At 38.7% G+C, this 17,733-nt stretch overlaps 2 protein-coding genes and 1 long non-coding RNA gene across 17 annotated transcripts in view; 1 reads left to right on the top strand and 2 right to left on the bottom strand.

Annotated features, from left to right (window-relative positions):
• The window catches only part of LOC309502238, a 209,991-nt gene extending 199,790 nt beyond the window's left edge, over positions 1 to 10,201 (bottom strand). Inside the window, exons 1-2 of the long non-coding RNA XR_014207208.1 lie at positions 7,893 to 10,201; positions 5,600 to 6,978 (exon numbers count right to left, since the gene is read on the bottom strand). This is a non-coding gene — a long non-coding RNA (uncharacterized lncRNA). The remainder of the gene's footprint in view (positions 1 to 5,599; positions 6,979 to 7,892) is intronic.
• Positions 1 to 13,870, top strand: part of caska (calcium/calmodulin-dependent serine protein kinase a) — a 163,537-nt gene extending 149,667 nt beyond the window's left edge. For 10 of the 15 annotated variants that reach the window (XM_082174504.1, XM_082174509.1, XM_082174508.1 and 7 more), the window contains 7 exons: positions 973 to 1,169; positions 1,414 to 1,529; positions 10,210 to 10,290; positions 10,381 to 10,461; positions 10,553 to 10,755; positions 11,504 to 11,587; positions 12,538 to 13,870. In XM_082174504.1, the coding sequence (XP_082030630.1) occupies positions 973 to 1,169; positions 1,414 to 1,529; positions 10,210 to 10,290; positions 10,381 to 10,461; positions 10,553 to 10,755; positions 11,504 to 11,587; positions 12,538 to 12,714 (939 nt within the window). In that variant the 3' untranslated portion in view covers positions 12,715 to 13,870. Of the gene's footprint in view, positions 1 to 463; positions 503 to 972; positions 1,170 to 1,413; positions 1,530 to 10,209; positions 10,291 to 10,380; positions 10,462 to 10,552; positions 10,756 to 11,503; positions 11,588 to 12,537 lie in introns of all 15 variants that reach the window. The other 5 variants (XM_082174505.1, XM_082174496.1, XM_082174506.1 and 2 more) reach the window with 1 other exon arrangement.
• Positions 13,871 to 13,998: 128 nt separating this feature from the next.
• Positions 13,999 to 17,733, bottom strand: part of nyx (nyctalopin) — a 5,178-nt gene continuing 1,443 nt past the window's right edge. The window contains exon 3 of the mRNA XM_082174513.1: positions 13,999 to 17,621. Coding sequence (XP_082030639.1) covers positions 16,237 to 17,621 — 1,385 coding nt within the window. The 3' untranslated portion in view covers positions 13,999 to 16,236. The remainder of the gene's footprint in view (positions 17,622 to 17,733) is intronic.

Genomic DNA, 17,733 nt, shown 5'->3' with positions numbered 1-17,733 from the left:
TACTGGCTCTGGGCTACAGAGTGGTGTGTGTATCCTTTCACATCTCAACTAGATTACCCTTTAAATCAACAAAGCTGACAATGAGAGATGAAAGAGCTCATCCCAATTTGTTCTCCTTATCTCTAGTCCTCACCTTGAGTAATTGTGTCCTAATAGGATGAGAAGTAGAAAGGAAGATAGGCGATCAGCAGAGGGCGCCATCTACCAGCACAAGTCCATCTGTGTTGGTTGAAGTGCGTCACCCAGTGCTTCAAATTATTCACTATATTACAAGTGATGATAACACAGTGATGTGAATGAAATCTCCACCCTGCTTTGTTCCTTTATGTCGACCCATAACTTTTCTGAATGTTAGCTTTCGTAGCTGCATTCTTCATCTCCCCAACCCCTGCTCACAGTGCCATACTAATGCAGCCACAGTGCCATGATATTGCATGATGTTTGTAATACTCTCATGCCCTAGATCTCCAGACCTCCAATCAAGGATAAATTTTCCATCCAGGTAAGATTTTAAAGAATGAGCCCAATCCACTGCTCTGAAAAACTGTTGTGTAACCATTTAAGTCCAAATGTACCAAGGACTCAAAAACAATTACATCATCACTGTGATTCTTAGAAAATATAATGTTAAGCTCAATTTTTTGCACAATTTATACTTAAAGGCCCCTTTTAGTCAATCCAATGTCTTTTTTTTTTTTATGCGGGAGTCACACACCACTCTACTCTCAGACCGCATTTTGGTATACAACTGCACTAAATGTCCAGCGAGGGCTCCGTAACATAACTCGCCCTCATACAGAGCTTCAGCCAAGCATGCCTCTCATCGCAACCAAAACCTGATCTCAACTTGAACCCTGATGCCCAGTTGTACCTTGACCGCCATATGTACCCTGACCTCCTCCATCAGTCAGTCTCCTTTCCTTGTGCCACTCTAGGGCTTTTCTGACTTCAGCTGAACATGTCTCTTCTCAGATCTATGTACGGGCACAGTTCGAGTATGACCCGGTGAAGGATGATCTCATCCCCTGTAAAGAGGCAGGGATTCGCTTCAGAGTGGGTGACATAATCCAGATTATCAACAAAGATGACCATAACTGGTGGCAAGGCAAACTGGAAAACACCAAGAATGGCACGGCGGGACTGATTCCCTCACCTGAACTCCAGGAGTGGCAAGTTTGGTTCTTTCCTAGAGCAGAATGAGCATTTTAATCATTTATTTTATTTGAATGATGGAAGTCAGAAGATTACGATTGGCTTCTGCTGAGTGAGGATGGAATGAAGATTCAGAACAATGCAAGCCGCTCTCAATATGATTTAAAAGCACTCGATGCACTATCATCAAGGCTAAAAGATATGATGCACACTCATCACGTCCCTCTAATTGTTTTTTTTCTTTTGTTTGTTTTGTTCTAGGCGGGTGGCTTGTATAGCCATGGAGAAAACCAAGCAAGAGCAGCAGGCGAGCTGTACTTGGTTTGGCAAGAAGAAAAAGCAGTACAAAGACAAATACCTAGCAAAGCACAACGCAGGTACAGTTTCCACTGGGCTTTCTGCTGCTTTTCTCTCCATATAGACAACAGATGATGCTGGTCAATCAACTCTAGTAACTCTTTAGTAATCTAGTTAGTTATCTGCCCCTGTTAACACCAAGAATGATAACTATAACTATATAGGTGTCCACACTAGTACATAATAACATGTTGTCTAACACCTTTAAATCCTAAAGCTCAATCAAGTCGAGTGAATCCTGATTGGCTGTCAATGTTTTTGTTGTTCATCAACTGGACAAAATCGTTCTGATACTGATTCCAATAATACTTCCTCTGTGTCATTATCCGTATAGCTGTGACATGGACTTTCCTATTTTCATTTAATTAGAACGATATTTAAAACATTATCCATTATAGTTATCATCCGTGGTGTGAACAGCCCTTAATATCAAATAGGCTTCTAATATGAGTAAGTTTACTGTTTACTAATAGTTTGCAGAGTAGGAAGTGTATTTTGAAAGTTATGCTTCCTACATGGAAATAGGGTGTCATTGTTGAGATATGGGAGTCTGACGTCACATGGACACCTGCCAGGGATATATTCTTTACACAATTAATGATTAATGATAAACCTTCATTTTTAAGAATTTGATCTTTAAAGCCTGTTTTGCAAATGTTTGTGGAGACGTGTAAAACAACCATTATGTCATTTCATAAAATGGCAGCCTCTTATACTGTAGTTTGATACTATAGGTACATTTTTATTTTGAGCATTATGTCAGTATAATGTTATGATGATAATTCCATTGTGCCATCTCAAGCTAAATGAATAATGTTTTGTTATATTAAATGTACAGTATATTAAATAGTATTTTATATTACAATTATATATATAGCTTGAGTATATATACAAAAGTATATTCTAAAGTTTGGGGTCAGTAAGATTTTTATTAATTTTTTTAAAGAAAATTGCACTTTTAAAAAGAGAATTTAATGCTTGTATTTCTACAAATATTCATTTTTCAATTATCAGTTGTTTACTATACAAAATCATAACAGGGCTGACATTTTTAGATTGTCCCTTACTGACAAACATATCAAAACCAGGAGACCTTAACCCATGGTAGACACATATGGCACCTGTTTTAATTGACCTGGTAATTTATAATCTTAATTCATAATCATGTAGTTGCATTGAATTTTTTGTCACATACTCAGAAACAGTTTATGATCAGAAGCACAATAGGAACACTGGTTGATGTCCATCGCTAACTCAGCCCAGGTGGAACACCATGAGAAAGAATGCATATATGTCTATAATTAGTCTCGTGTTTATATTAGTTCCTGCTTTTCTGCGAAAGCTGACTTTTACCCTCATGGGATGGTTGTCAGCAGTTGTTGCTAGAAACGCCTCTATTGAATGATTCAGACTGTAGTTCAGAAGCTAAAGTGAGCGTCCGTTCCTGTGTGTCTGGTGGTAGGTATGGGCAGGTAACGGGGCCCTGTGCTCTCTAGCTCAAATAACCCGAGGTCCTGACTGCAGCATTTCCACAAATAGCAGGGTGACTTGTGCCAATACATAGCCAAGTAGCTGTGTGTCTGATTCTGCTTGCTGTCCCTGACCACACAGTCCCTTAAGAGTGCTCTAGAGAGTCTTTCATTTTGCTTCAAGTATCAAAGGGGCTCATTAAAGCCAGCCACAGTGGAAACCTAGCTAGTTATTGCAGATGAGCACACCTGCATATACACTATACAACAAATCTGTTTATGCGTGTATCCTATAAAAAAAAAAACAATACTTGAGACGCCCATGTTTTCCGTAAGAGTTTATGGTTGCTGATAAAGGGCCAGAGGAGAGAAAGAGAGAGAGTGTGTGTCTTTGCTGTGAGTGACTCGTATATGACTATATGTGATCAGCAGAAGTTCATGTCTTTATCATGGCTTCAGGTCTAAACCAACACACAGACCTCCACTAAAACTGCAGATGTAGTGGAACACCTGCTCTCAGATGTACTGTAACTAGGAACACATTTTACAACCTCTATATAAAATGATCCTGTCGTTATGAAAGGTGGCAATTATATGATCTCGTTAGAGACACAGTGAACCCCACTGCTTTTAACATCTTATATAAGCAAGTCATTTAGGTCCTAATTCAGTCTGTAATACTAGCTGAAATAGGGTCAGGTTACCACCTTTGAACACACAAGATGTTAAATGATGCCATCATTTTGTCAAGATATCCCTGATGGTGTAGAATAGTTTAAAGGTGAGCTTCCTAAAAATGTGGATTTCACTCCTAACATCAAAGCCTGAAACTTGTTATACGCAAGTATGTGAATGCAACCCCCTCTAGCTACTGTACATAACATTGATTTCACATTGTTGCATTATGAAAATATATATATATATATACAGAAAGTACACTACCATTCAAAAGGTTTAAAGAAATTAATGCTTTTATTCAGCAAGGACACATTAAATCAATCGAAAGGAACTGTAAAACATTTATAATAGAATTTTTTTTCTTTTTTTAAACAAATTCTGTTCTTTTGAACTTTCTATTTATCAAAGAATCCTGAGGAAATTTATTAAGTTTTCCACAAACATATTAAGCAGCACAATAGTTTTAAACATTGATAATACAACTTTTTTTTTGAGCACCAAATCAGCATTTTAGAGTGAAGACAAATGAGTGATGACGCTGAAGACAAAATAATGGCTGCTTTGTCACCACAGGAATAAAAAAAAATAATGTATTTGTATAATACAGAATTTTTTTTATTTTTATATTTCACAGTATTGCTGATTAGAGATTTCTTTCAACAATATTAAAAAAACAAAAAAAACTTTTGAACAGTGGTGCATGCTCAGAATTCTTAGTTTTGCCAAAAAAAATGCAAAAAATGCAAAAAATGTATTATCACTGTTCTAATGCCAAAATAAATTATTGAAATATATTCAGATTTTTTCCCCCCAGGTTTGTTTGAATAAAGTCATGCTGAGAAAGTTGCTTAAAGTTGTCAAAATTGCCAACAATATGTCAGAAATGTGTTGGCCAAGCATTTGAAATCTGCATTTGCATACTTGCATAAAGTGTTTCTGGTCTTAGGAGGCCTGACAGTAGATCTGATCGTATCTGGGCTGCTGGAATCACAATGTTCTCTGAGCACCCAATCACTTAGGTGATCAAAAACGCTGTGTTCAGCACACACCCCTCAGCCAGCAGCGGCAGGGAGCGCAGATCAGACATAATCCCTTCTGAGCCCAGTGCCCTACTTTAGTGAGTCTGAGTTGAGCTCACTCAGCCAGAGAGGCAGGAAATGGGACTCTTCGGAGTATTACAGATTTTTTTTTTCAGGTCTTGTCACGAATTCCTCTAGGATTGTTTAATTGTCTAAAACTGTTTTGATTATGGCGGCTTTGTTAGAGTTGTGCTTTGGGCTTTTCAAGCTTTAATGCGCAGGTTCAGATCAGGTTAGGAAGGGGAAATGGGAAGCATATGGTTGGGGATTTTCCAGTAGGAAGCAGTTGTTAAGGACTTGTCCTTCACAAGGAGAATTTTATATTTGGGAGACTCGAGACAAAAACAAATCAACATTGCAGTAACAGCCTTATAAAGAAAATAGACCTCTATTTAGAGACATGTACATATTGACAAGCCAGGAAGTGCATCTGTGCATCTCAAGTGCAGGAAGTTCCAGCCTAGTTATGGGTGATCTAAATCCACTTTTCATTGTATGGTAAACAAAACAAAAAAACATACTGATTACATTTGTTTGTATTTTACCCAAGACAGGTTTGTTCAAGCTGCTTGTTTTTCATGTTACATACATGAATGGCACGTAAACATCATGCAGAGAGACCTGCTGTTATTTTTTTATAAGTGTGTTCAAAAGTTTGGGGTCAGTATGATTTGATTTTTTTTTTTTGATTTTTTTAAAGACATTTATATGGTCCCAAAAGATTTCCATTTCAAATAAATGCTGTTCTTTTGAATGTTCTATTTATCATAGAATCCTGAAAAAATGGATCACGGTTTCTGCAAAAACGTTAAATAGCACAACACTTTTAAGAATTGATAATAATAAGTAATGTTTCTTTGGCACCAAAAAAGCATATTGGAATGATTTCTGAAGGATCATGTGACACTGAAGACTGGAGTAATGGCTGATGAAAATTCAGCTCTCCCATCACAAGAATACATTTTTAATATTAAATATTTCCAAATATATATATAGATAGTTGTTTTGAATTATAATAGTATTTTAACATATTACTTTTTGATCAAATAAATGCTACCTTGGAGAGCATAAGAGACATCTTCAAAAAACATTAAAAAAAATTGTACAGACCCAAAACTTTTGAATGTTAGTGTATATACAGAAACATTGAAGAAACCACCTAGCATTGAACATTAAAGAAACCACTTAGAAACCATATAGCAAGGGTAATGATACACAGCAATGGTAGAAATCTGTCAGCCAGTAGAGATTTTGCTTTACTGTTTATACCACAGTATACACTGATGAGCCAAAACATTATGACCAGTCACAGGTAAAGCGAATATCGTTGATAACAAGGCCACATATTAAGGTCTGGGTAGGTTAGATGGTAAGCAAACAATCAGTTCTCGTAATCAACGTGTTGAATGCTGGAGAAATGGGCAGGAATCGACTTTGACAAGGGCCAAATTGTTATGGCAAGGAGACTGCTCCAAGTATCTCTGAAACAGCAAGGCATGTGGTTTGGCAGTAGTAGTTGTGACACAGGCAGTAGTTGTGAGAATGCACCAACAGTGGTCCATCGAGGGACAAACCACAAACCGGCAACAGGGTGTTGGGCGTCCAATGCACATCGATGCACGAGGGCAACAAAGGCTATGGTCCAGGCCAACAGAAGGTCCACAAAATTTTAATGATGGTTATGAGAGGAATATGTCACATCACACAGTGCATTGCTCTCTGCTGAGTATGGGGCGTAGCTACAGATCAATCAGGTTGTCTTTGATGACCCCCTGTCCACCATCGAAAGCACCTACAGTACACAAGGTCATGCTAGCGTGGGAACTGGACCTTGGAGCAGTGGAAGAAGTTTGCCGGGTCAGACAAGTCCCGTTTTCTTTTACATCACGTGGATGGCCGTGTATGTGTGTGCCGTTTGCCTGGGGTAGTGAGGTCACCAGGATGCACTATGGGAAAACGACAAGCCGGTGGAGGGAGTGTGATGCTCTGGGAAATGTTCTGTTGGAAAACTCTTTGTTCAGGAATGGTTTGAGGAACATGATGAAGAGTTAGGCAGGTTGTCATAATGTTTTGGCTCATTGGTGTATTCATAAAAAATAGAAAATAATTGTTTTCAATTTACTGGATTATCCAAGAACAGGCATTACAGCATGATTATGTGATATTTGTATGTCCATATATGTCATGATGTATAGTGTTACTACAATAGAACGTTACTCATATGGTGACTGCAAATTATAATACTTACCAGGGGCCGTATTCACAAAGCATTTTATCTTACCACTAGGACTACTCCTAAATCGCACTAAAAGATTTTAGCTAGGAGTTTTCTCTTAAAAGTTATTCACAATGCCTTTCAGACCTACTCTTAGTAAAGAAAAATGACAACTCCTAAACTAAGAGTGAGTCTTCGTTGCTATGGATGACGTCATTACTCATGCACGAGCTTGACTGAAGTGACCACCTTGATTGGCTGATGATTGTAACGCGGGAATGATTCCAAACACCTCCCCTACGATGATGAGTGACAGGTGACAGGTCTGAGAATGCGTGCGCTACACAAGTAGTGCAAAGGACGGAAGATGATGAATAACTGAATAAATAGCCTAAATGAATAAAGAGTAAGGCAAAACAAATAGCCTAGAAGCCTAATGAAACATATGGATTGATGCAATATCTTTGCAACATTATTGAATTAATCTGTCACTATGTGCCTCTGCCTATGTTTGCAAAGAGAAGAACATTTTAATTTGATTCACAATGAAACGTTACAATTAGTTTACATGCAATGAGTAGCCTAGTTTTGGTTGTTGTTGGTGGCGTTATTGCATCCCTAGTTATGCCTACAATGCAAAATTGTTCCCTCGCGATTGGAAGCTCCTGTAGCCGCCGCATACGCATTTCAAAACATCGCAACATGAAATGCCACAAAAAGCAGTTTGTGAATAAGTCTTAGTGAGTTAGGAGTCCTCTCGACTTCTTTTAAGCTGTCCCAGACTTAAGTGCTACTTTTAGGGCTAAAATGCTTCGTGAATTACTCTTAGTGAAAAAAATTAGGAGTCCTAAAGTTAGGAGTGACACGCCCATTATTTTTAGGAGTTGCTCCTAAATTCGCCAGTTAGGAGCTACTTTTAGCCTTAAAATTCTTTGTGAATACGGCCCCTGATGATCACAAAAACCTCTTAATACCACACTTTAATTGCAGCTTTCAGATTCCAGCCTTGATATGCAAGTGCATTGCTGTGAATGTCAGAGGCATGTTTCATTGTTCAGAGCCATGATGTGTCAAACACTCTGAAAGCGTCCCATCCAGAGCAGCCCGAGCTCACGGATGGTCATCATGTCTCTGTGCTTCGGACATTACAGCTTTAAGTGTGCTTGTTGTTGTATTTGTTTACTGATGTTAACTGAGCCATAACTCAATGACCCCCCTCCCCTGTCCATTTTACATGCTGTCTATCTACCAATGGCCTCTGTGCATGTAAGTAACTGTGTTGCTGTGGCATACAGCCTCTGTGCTTAATTCTGTCTTTCTCTATCTGTCTGTCTGTCTGTCTGTCTCACTCAACGCCTTTGCTGTGGTGATCTTATTAACCCCGAATCCTTCTATGCCGTTAGCAAATTCCATTTTTTCTCAATCAACAAAACAAATATATTTTTAATTGTGTGTTTGAATGTTTGTGGTACTCATTTGTTGTTTTGTTTTGTTCAGTGTTGTGTTTTTAGTTTCCTGTTAATTCTGCATTCTCTCAACCCTGTTCATCTATATTCACTGATCCACCACATGACATGAGGCTTCTCTGTGTGCAAATCCATTAAGCATCCTACACATATAGAGCTGCATACTCAAGGTCATGTGAAAAAGGAGCATGAATCATTTAAGGCATCTATTCAGAGAGGGAGATGAGTGCTGGAATCACATTTCACTTGGAAATGACACAGATGGCTCACGTTTCCCACAGCCAAGTCAACTCACTGTCTCCTGCACACATGCATGATATCTCCTCAACACCCCCTGCATGCACACTGCAGCCAGTTTTACTCATCATGCATCCAGGTTTCTCCGATTTTTTCCATTCAACAAGCATACAGTGAACGAAAAGCACCATAGAAGTAGTCCATGCAATAATTGTACTAAAGTCATGGCTTTTGTGTGATGACTGAAATCAAGCTGATAATCATTCACTCTCTTGTAACTCATAAATCTCATTTGCACATGCATATAAGAATGCACCGATATTAAAATTGTAAAGTTTGGGGTCAGTAAGGTGTTTTTAATAGAATTAATGCTTTTATTCAGCAAGGACACATTCATTTGATTGAAAGTTTCAGTAAAGACACAATGCTGCTGAAGTTCATTTTCTGGTCATTTTAACTTTCTATACATCTAAGAATCCCAGAAAAAAATGTATCTTGGTTTCCACTTAAAGATTAGGCAGCACAACTATTTTCAACATTTATGATAATCAGAAATGTTTCTTGAACTCCAAAACAGCATATTAGAATATATGAAGAGTCATGTGACTGAAGACTTGAGTAAATAAATAAATTAGGAATAAATTCAAACAATTATTTTAATTAGTTGTACTGTACTTTTTTATCAAATAAATGCAGCCTTGGTGCATTTACACACTGAACATACATTTACATTACATTTATGTATTTGGCAGACGCTTTTATTAAAAGTGACTTGCATTGCATTCAGGATCATCAGTTCATGCATTCCCTGGGAATCGAACCCATGACCTTGCCGTTGCTAGCGCCATGCTCTAAGGTTTAAGTTGCACGAATGCAATAGCATAACCGCATAAGAGACTTCTTTCAAAAACATTAGCCTTACTGACCCCAAACTTGTGAACGGTAGTGTAAATGTAAAGGAAAACACAAAGTAAAATCAAGTTAAATTTTTTTTAAGTTTAAGTTTTAAATGCAACAGTGAATAATGGATATTCATTTAGAGATTTGCATTTATCTGTTTTTATTAAATTAGCGTTTTTAAAGATTAACTTTAACTTTGAGCGTTAGATGACTGCACAGGTAATCTAAATAAAGTACGAAATATTGGAAAATGAACACGTAAAATGTCTCCAAGTTTGACATTGGTGAAAGTTTGAATATGTAGAAATGCTAAGTGCGAGTGGCTGGGACGTTTTCTCTCAGTCTCGTTTTTGATGATGCCAATCTGCTGCAGTGGAGATTGAATGTCAGTCAGGCACAGTATCAAATCCCCCATCAGGCCTGTAACATTACATTAGCTGCCAAAACACATGCAGAGTCCTCATCGAGAACAAACACCAATAGCATTACCCCCCAAAACATCCTTCTTTTCTCATGTAAGATTCAACATTTGTTTTTTGTTTTTTTAACTTTAGAACCGCTGGTTTGTTTGAGTCTAATGACAATGACATACAATTTTGGAAATTTAACATCAATCCTTCGCCCTTATTAAATAACAGTCTTCTGTTTGTTTTTAGTGTTTGATCAACTAGATCTGGTCACTTATGAGGAAGTCGTGAAGTTGCCAGCGTTCAAGAGGAAAACATTAGTTTTACTAGGTGTGTATGTAGGCTTTAATTCCACATCTTACTTTTGTTAGTTGGTAGGAAGTATTTGTCTCTTATGTTTGTGGTTTGTTCAACTGGCAGGTGCCCACGGTGTTGGCCGAAGACACATCAAGAACACGCTCATCACCAAACACCCTGACAGATTTGCTTACCCCATTCCACGTAAGAAACTTCCCCAAATCTCTAACAGTCCACATGATTACACACCGATACTATTGAACTGATAACCGCAAACTCATCTCTGCCCCAAAAGACACGACCAGACCTCCAAAGAAAGAAGAAGAGAACGGCAAGAATTATTTCTTTGTAACCCACGACCAAATGATGCAGGACATCTCCAACAACGATTACCTGGAGTACGGGAGCCATGAGGATGCAATGTACGGCACTCGGTTGGAGACGATACGCAAGATCCACGAGCAGGGGCTCATAGCCATACTGGACGTAGAGCCACAGGTGAACATTTCACTGCCCTCAGCATGTATTAACAGAAGATGGTCTGACATTAACCCTGTTCGTCATTACTGTGATGGAGCTCCTTTAAATCAAATAGCTCAAAAAGCTTTAAAGACTTTTGGAAATATGCTCTGGTTAAGCTGAAGCGCTTAACTCTATTTATTATAATACAAACTAATATGATGGAAATAAAGACCTAAGATTAGTTAGCCATTGCTTTGTGAGGAATTGGAGTTATCTTACATGACAGTCAATTTTTAAATTGATTCGATCTTTTTTAAAACCATGTTTTGATATTTTCATAGTAATTTCCAGAATATTATCAAACAGTCTGGAATGTTTTAGATTGAGACAAACCAACTAATACCATAAAACTATGAAGTCAAATAGAATTAATGTTTATGTTGTTTTTTACATACCAGAAATGATGTCGCTTTCTTTAGAGAACTGCCTGTTGTTAGTTATAGGGACTTTACAAAAGGCAAATGGAAAAGGATATTAAGACACATATGAATTGTTTCCCAATTACAACAGTATTCCTTATTAAATTATTTTGTTAAAAGTTACATGGCACAACTAACAACATTAGTAAAACAATGTAAAACTGTGATATTGTGATAATAGAAAACTAACTAGTTTGATTTCATCTTTAATTTAATGAGTTTAATATCTTATTTGGAATGCATTGACACAAATGATTGGAGCATAAAACTGTAGTACATATTGTAATGTGTTTGATTATTCTCAGGCACTGAAGGTTTTACGGACAGCTGAATTTGCTCCCTATGTGGTTTTCATTGCTGCACCAACAATCACTCCTGGCATGAATGAGGTGAGATCAGGATCCAAAACATATGCCATGGCATGCGTCCCTCACTGGCAGAATAACTCCACCTAACTTCTCTTCCTTCTTTCATTCAGCTAAATCTTTATTTAGTCTGTTTTTTTGTTTGTTTTTGCATGCACTTTTTTGCATGTTTTTTAATTTCTTCTACCTTTCCTTACATCATGCTCAGCTTCCCAGATGGTGCAGGAAGCTGCCTGTGAGTATGACAGGAAGTCAGCTAGATCACTAAGCTCTAGCCAAAAAAGTTCCACTCTATTCATGACCTTTAGAACAAAGGTCAATTTGACAGAATGACAATTTTTAAGAAAATCCTTATCCACATTTAAGTACTCTGCTTTAGATCTGCGCAAAAGTTTGGAGTCAGTCAGTAAGGTTTTTATTTAATTTATTTTTTATTATAGTTTTATTCAGCAAGGATGCACAAAATTGCTAATAATAATAATAAATGTTACATGAGCACAAAATCAGCATATATGAATGATTTCTGAAGGATCATGAGACACTAAAGACTGGAGTAATGGCTGATGAAAATTCAGCTTTCCCATCACAGGAATAAATTACATTTTGAAATATATTCAAATACAAAACATCCATTCATCCATCCATCCATCTTCCGGTTATCCAGGATATTATAAATACAAAACAGTTATTTTAAATAGTAATAATATTTAACAATATTACTGTTTTTACTTTATTCTGATCAAATAAATTACTGACCCCAAACTTCTGAACAATATTGTATATTTACACTAGTACAATCCTTCCCAACTCTCCCATTGTCTGTCCTGCAAATACCTTTGGGATCATCAATGACATTTTCTTAAATGGGCACATGGTCCGAATTCATCCATTGTCCTCCACTGATCTTTCAAAAGGCCCTTTTTTTTATACCTCTCATCTGCTCTTTTACTCACTCTTTTTCTTTCATGCTGCAGGACGAGTCATTACAGAGGCTGCAGAAGGAGTCTGAGATCCTCCAGAAGACATATGCACACTATTTTGACCAAACCATCATCAATAATGAGATTGACGAGACTATCCGGCTCCTGGAGGAAGCCATAGACCTGGTTTGCACCACAGCCCAGTGGGTTCCAGTGTCTTGGGTCTACTAAATCAGCAAACCCATCAACCTATAACCTTATGCCCTTCATAACCTCACACTTTGCAGTGAATCTCTGCAAGAAAAAGAAGAAAACTTCAGAACTTTCCAATGATGCAAACAAAAGCTCACCTCTGATGTTCAAAAACATCAGTGTACCTGCAGTGAGCCTAGTCTTGGCCCCTAGTGTTGTATTAATGAAAAAAGATCAATAAAATAAATTACTAAATAGTGTCATGTCTATATAGCTAGGAGGCGACATTTTGTAGACGTTTCATTTAAAGAGACAGTATCTTACATGATGCATTTTCCTAAAAGGAATATTTTTGTAGTTTTTCTCCCCATTTCTCTGTTAGTACCAGAGAAAAAGTGCAACATTATTACAGCAGAATCCTCATAGCTTTCATCTGTCCAGCCCGTCCATTAATACATAATCCCCCACATTATCCATGCGGCAGACCCTAGCTGCTTTAGCACACAACCCACCGATTCAGCTTTCATTTAAAACCAAACCTTTGCCTTTTTTTGGTTTGTTATTCCCAGTTCACCCTCCTCTACATGTGGATACTGTCTCTCTAAAGACGTGCATAAATGTTTTAGAGATTTGAATGAGATCTCATGCATGTGAACATTCACGAGCGTCCATGATGTCAGTGTTAGCTGTGTTCAGACCGTCACCCACGGCAGAAAACATTCCATTCGTCTGGACGAACACATTCAAACAGGTGGAGCTGGTGACGAGGAGAAAAAAAGAAGAAAAAAAAAAGACCTATGCACATCCCTTGCATTTTGGCAACTTTGTAAAGTTTATTTTTACCAATCATGTAGTAAAATGTGTTTGTAAATGGTCTAAATTTTTATTTGTTGTAAAAAGGGGTTCGGGATAAAAATGAGTGCACAAAACTGTTCTGGCATTTCAGAAATGTGTCGTTTGAGAACATTAATGTTGACTCAGAAATCCCATTTTTATTCTGTGCAGTTGTTTGAGGAAGAGGTACGTCCATGCAAAGCAAAAAGACGACGCTGTTTGTTCATCTGAATGGTTCTGTACATGACAAACTGTTTACTCAAACTGCCCTGTATAAATGGCTCTGCCGATGACGGAGCAGCTCTTCGGCATGAGCGTTTTTTGTTTTGTTTTTTAAATATATTTCCTTTAATGTGGTGAAGATCTCGTCTGTGTCCTCTGCTCTGTTCTCATCCAGCTTTTTGCTCGGCCTCTCTGTGTGAGTTGGCAGAGACGGGGTCAATGGAAACTTTTTGTTCCTCTTTTACCATTTTGTTTTTCCGGATTTTTCCCAGCAGCTGTGGTAGGTCACGCCCTGCCCGCTTGACTCTGTGTGACTGCAGTCGGGATCAATGCCCAGTTATGTGTCCGAGAGCAGCGCAGAGTGTGTTTGCTTGACCAATGATACTGTATGTCTGATATATTTCTGTTTAATTGAAACCGAGAGCTAGTGTGTTGCTACATGTGTAAAGTTTAGGCATGAATTTTTAAGTCTTAATATACACTACCCTTTCAATGTTTGGGGTTAAGATTTGTTATGTTTTCAAAGAAGTCTCTGCTCACAGAGGCTGGTTTATTTGATCAAAAATACAGTTTTATTAAAGGGATAGTTCACCTGAAAATGAAAATTCAGTCATAATTGACTCATCCTCAAGTTGTTCCAAACCTGTATGAATGTCTTTCTTCTGCTGAACACAAAAGAAGATATTTTGAAGAATGTTTGTAACTAAACCATTGTGGGCCACCATTGACTTCCTTAGTATAGAAAAGAAAATACTATGGAAACCAATAGTGCCCATCAACTGTCTTCCCTTCAAAATATCTTCTTTTGTGTTCAGCAGAAGAAAGACATTCATACAGGTTTGGAACAACTTGAGGATGAGTAAATTATGACTGAATTTTCATTTTTGGGTTGAACTATCCCTTTAATTCCTGTGATAGCAAAGCTAAATTTTCAGCAGCCATTACTCCAGTCTTCAGTATCACATAATCCTTTAGAAATCATTTATATTATCAATGTTGAAAATGGTTGTGCTGCTTAATATTTTGTGGGAACAGCATTTATTTGAAATAAAAATCTTTTGTGACAAATGTTAGTCACTTTTGATCAATTTAATGCATCCTTGCTGAATAAAAGCATTAATTTCTTTAAAAGAAAATCTCACTGACTCCAAACTTTTGAACGGTAGTGTATTTTGGTAGTCACACATAACCTGAATACAACCTACATACAAACTGTCATAAAAAAAGAAGCAGGATTTATTCACATTCTAATCCCAGGATGCACAACTGAAGGGCGCTTGGCATCACCTTCCTCCAGCTGGGTTGGGGTATAATATCATGAACTTTCTCCTGCTCGCTCACAAACTGCTTTCCTCATGGAGGGAGTTTCTTCACATCAGTTTCTGCAATAATCAAGAACAGAAGTTTGAAATGCCAACTGATCAAATTTACACCCATGAATGAATGAATGATAGTCACACTTTTCACCTGCTGAACCCTGAATGATGCACCTAAAGAGAGGGATATGAGCTCGTCCCATTTCAGCTGTCACACAAAACCTTACACAAATGTTGAGAACTATTTTTAACTGAACTGGAGGAGAGACTTAACGAAAACAATGGAATATGAAACCAGAGCCAAATCTTGAATTTGTGTATTTGGTCAGTTTTAGCAGAAAATTTAAATAGACAACTAGTCTCATCACAAATAGATCAAATTATACTTTCAGTCATTTTAGTGACTTTATGCAGTGATCTTTGTTTATTCAAAGTATTAATCACAAATGAACAAAATCAGTTTCTTATACAAAGGGTTCTCATGCATAGCTCAGAAACTCGTGGCTCAGAGCGTGCCATCATCCTCCTATGCGCATTGCTCTCTGTATAGAGAAAATATAAGTTCATAACAGTAAAACGGCATGATAAAGCCAATTCATTTGGTTACAATATGAAGCAGCTTATGTTACAGAGTGCACTTAAGATTTATGGAATAGGAAGACTAATGCATTTTCCAGAACTGGAAACTTACCCAGTTTAATGAACCAAACAAAAGAGGACAGTTTGTTATGCCATCTGGTGAAATGATAGTGAGAAGCTTTATCAGATAAATCTCCTACACAACAAATGTTTCAAAGTTACGCAACAGAACATGTACAAACATATTCATACTATAAATGCATTTTAAATCAAATTAAAATAAAAAATGAAGTAAAAACGTTTGTGCCACTAGCTGCAGGTCTGGCCCTGTTATACTTTAAGAAAGCCTTTCATGCGGACAAGAAGTCTCTTACAGTCTCATTGGCTTAAAACAATCCTTTCCTTTCAAGACCAGTTTCCATTCATTTAAAGAGACGATCATCTCCAACTCCATTATATCAGCCAGAATTTCATTTCCAACACACTGCTCATGGCAAGATGGATCAGACGTTTTATCACAGCCTTAAATCCAAACATTTCCCATCCAACTACTGTGAAAGTACTTCCACTCTTGAATGCGCTTCACTCCCTTTCAGTATTCACCAGACTCTCAAGAGACGTTAATGCAGTCAATCTGGGCTTGAAAAAGAAACACAAGAAAAAACACAGTCTGAGCAGCACAGAACAATCCATGTCCGGAAGAAACCTGACTCTCGGCGGGGTCCTGTTGGGTGCCGTTCCTCAGACCGTCCGTGGCGTTGACCATCTCATCCATCAGTTCCTGCTGTAGCAGTTTGGAGATGAGGCTGTTAAACTTGTTCTCCATGGTAGGGTAGTCCGGAAGAGATGTGGTCAGGTTGAGCTCTGGAGGATCCAGACAGGTGCCGTTCAGGTGGGCGTAGACAACTTCGCTCAGGTCCAAGCCGGCTACTGAGGACGGGGATGCACATGGGATGTCCCTCACCAACTTATAGCTCTCCATCCACTCCTTCAGCCACTCCAGGTCGCAGGTACACTCCCAGGGGTTTCGAAAGAGATACAGATGGCCGATGAAATAGATGGGCTGGAAGACGGAGAAGGGCAGAGACGACAGATTGTTGCTGTTGAGGTGCAGCGTGATGAGGCTCGTCAGGTTCTCAAAGCTGCCATCTTCGATATAGGACAGGCGGTTTCGATCCAGGTACAGCACCTCCAGCTCCACCAGGTCACTGAACCATGTTCTGGAGACGTTGGTCATCAGGTTCCCACCCAGATTCAACATTTTCAATTTGCTCAGGCCCTTGAAAGCCTGCTGGGGCAAGTCGACCAACAGATTATCATTCAAGTAGAAGTTCTCCAGACGCACTAGATCTTTGAAGGCCTCGTCATGTATCACGTTTATGCGATTCTCCTGTAAGTTGAGGTACTTGAGGTTGCTTAGGCCCAACAAAGAGTTGTAGGCCACCGCTTCGATCTTGTTGCGCTCCAAGTAAACATGCGTGAGGTTTTCCATCCCTCGGATGGCACCAGTGATGCGTCGAAAGTTGTTTTGGAAACACAGCAGTTCTTTCAGGGCAATTTGCTCCAGGAAGATCCGGTCTGGCATGTTGAACAGGTTACAGTCGGAAATGTCCAAGCGCACCAAGCGTTTGAGTGCCGTGAAGGTGCGAGTGTGCAGGTATCGGATATACTCGTTGTGGGCCATCTTGAGCTCCACCAGGTTGGGCAGCCCTTTAAATGCTCCGGGTGTGATGAAGGAGATATTGTTGTGGTTGAGAGAGAGCATCTTAAGTGAAGGCAGGGTGCCAAAGGCTCGCTCGGACAGAAACTTTAGGCTGTTCTTGTCCAGGTTGATGGAGGACGCCTCGCATGGGAACTCTTTGGGCAGGTCCATCATGTTGACGTGGTCACACAGGACGCTGCAGCTCTTCTCCTGAGTACACGTGCAACTGGGAGGACAGGAGCGAGTGCAGGCCCACAGGGACAGGGCCTGAGGGGGGAGGAGGAGGAAATACACTGGAGAGAAGGGAAAGGAGATGTGTTAGAGGGTGCCATTTTATCACAGTACATATATTTTAAAAAACTAAATTATAAGTATAAACAAATACAGAAATGAAAAAAAACAAAC

This window comes from Leuciscus leuciscus, assembly GCF_965113295.1.
Source record: "Leuciscus leuciscus genome assembly, chromosome: 7".
Taxonomy (NCBI): Eukaryota; Metazoa; Chordata; class Actinopteri; order Cypriniformes; family Leuciscidae; genus Leuciscus; species Leuciscus leuciscus.
This window is presented reverse-complemented; position numbering and strand designations above follow the sequence as displayed.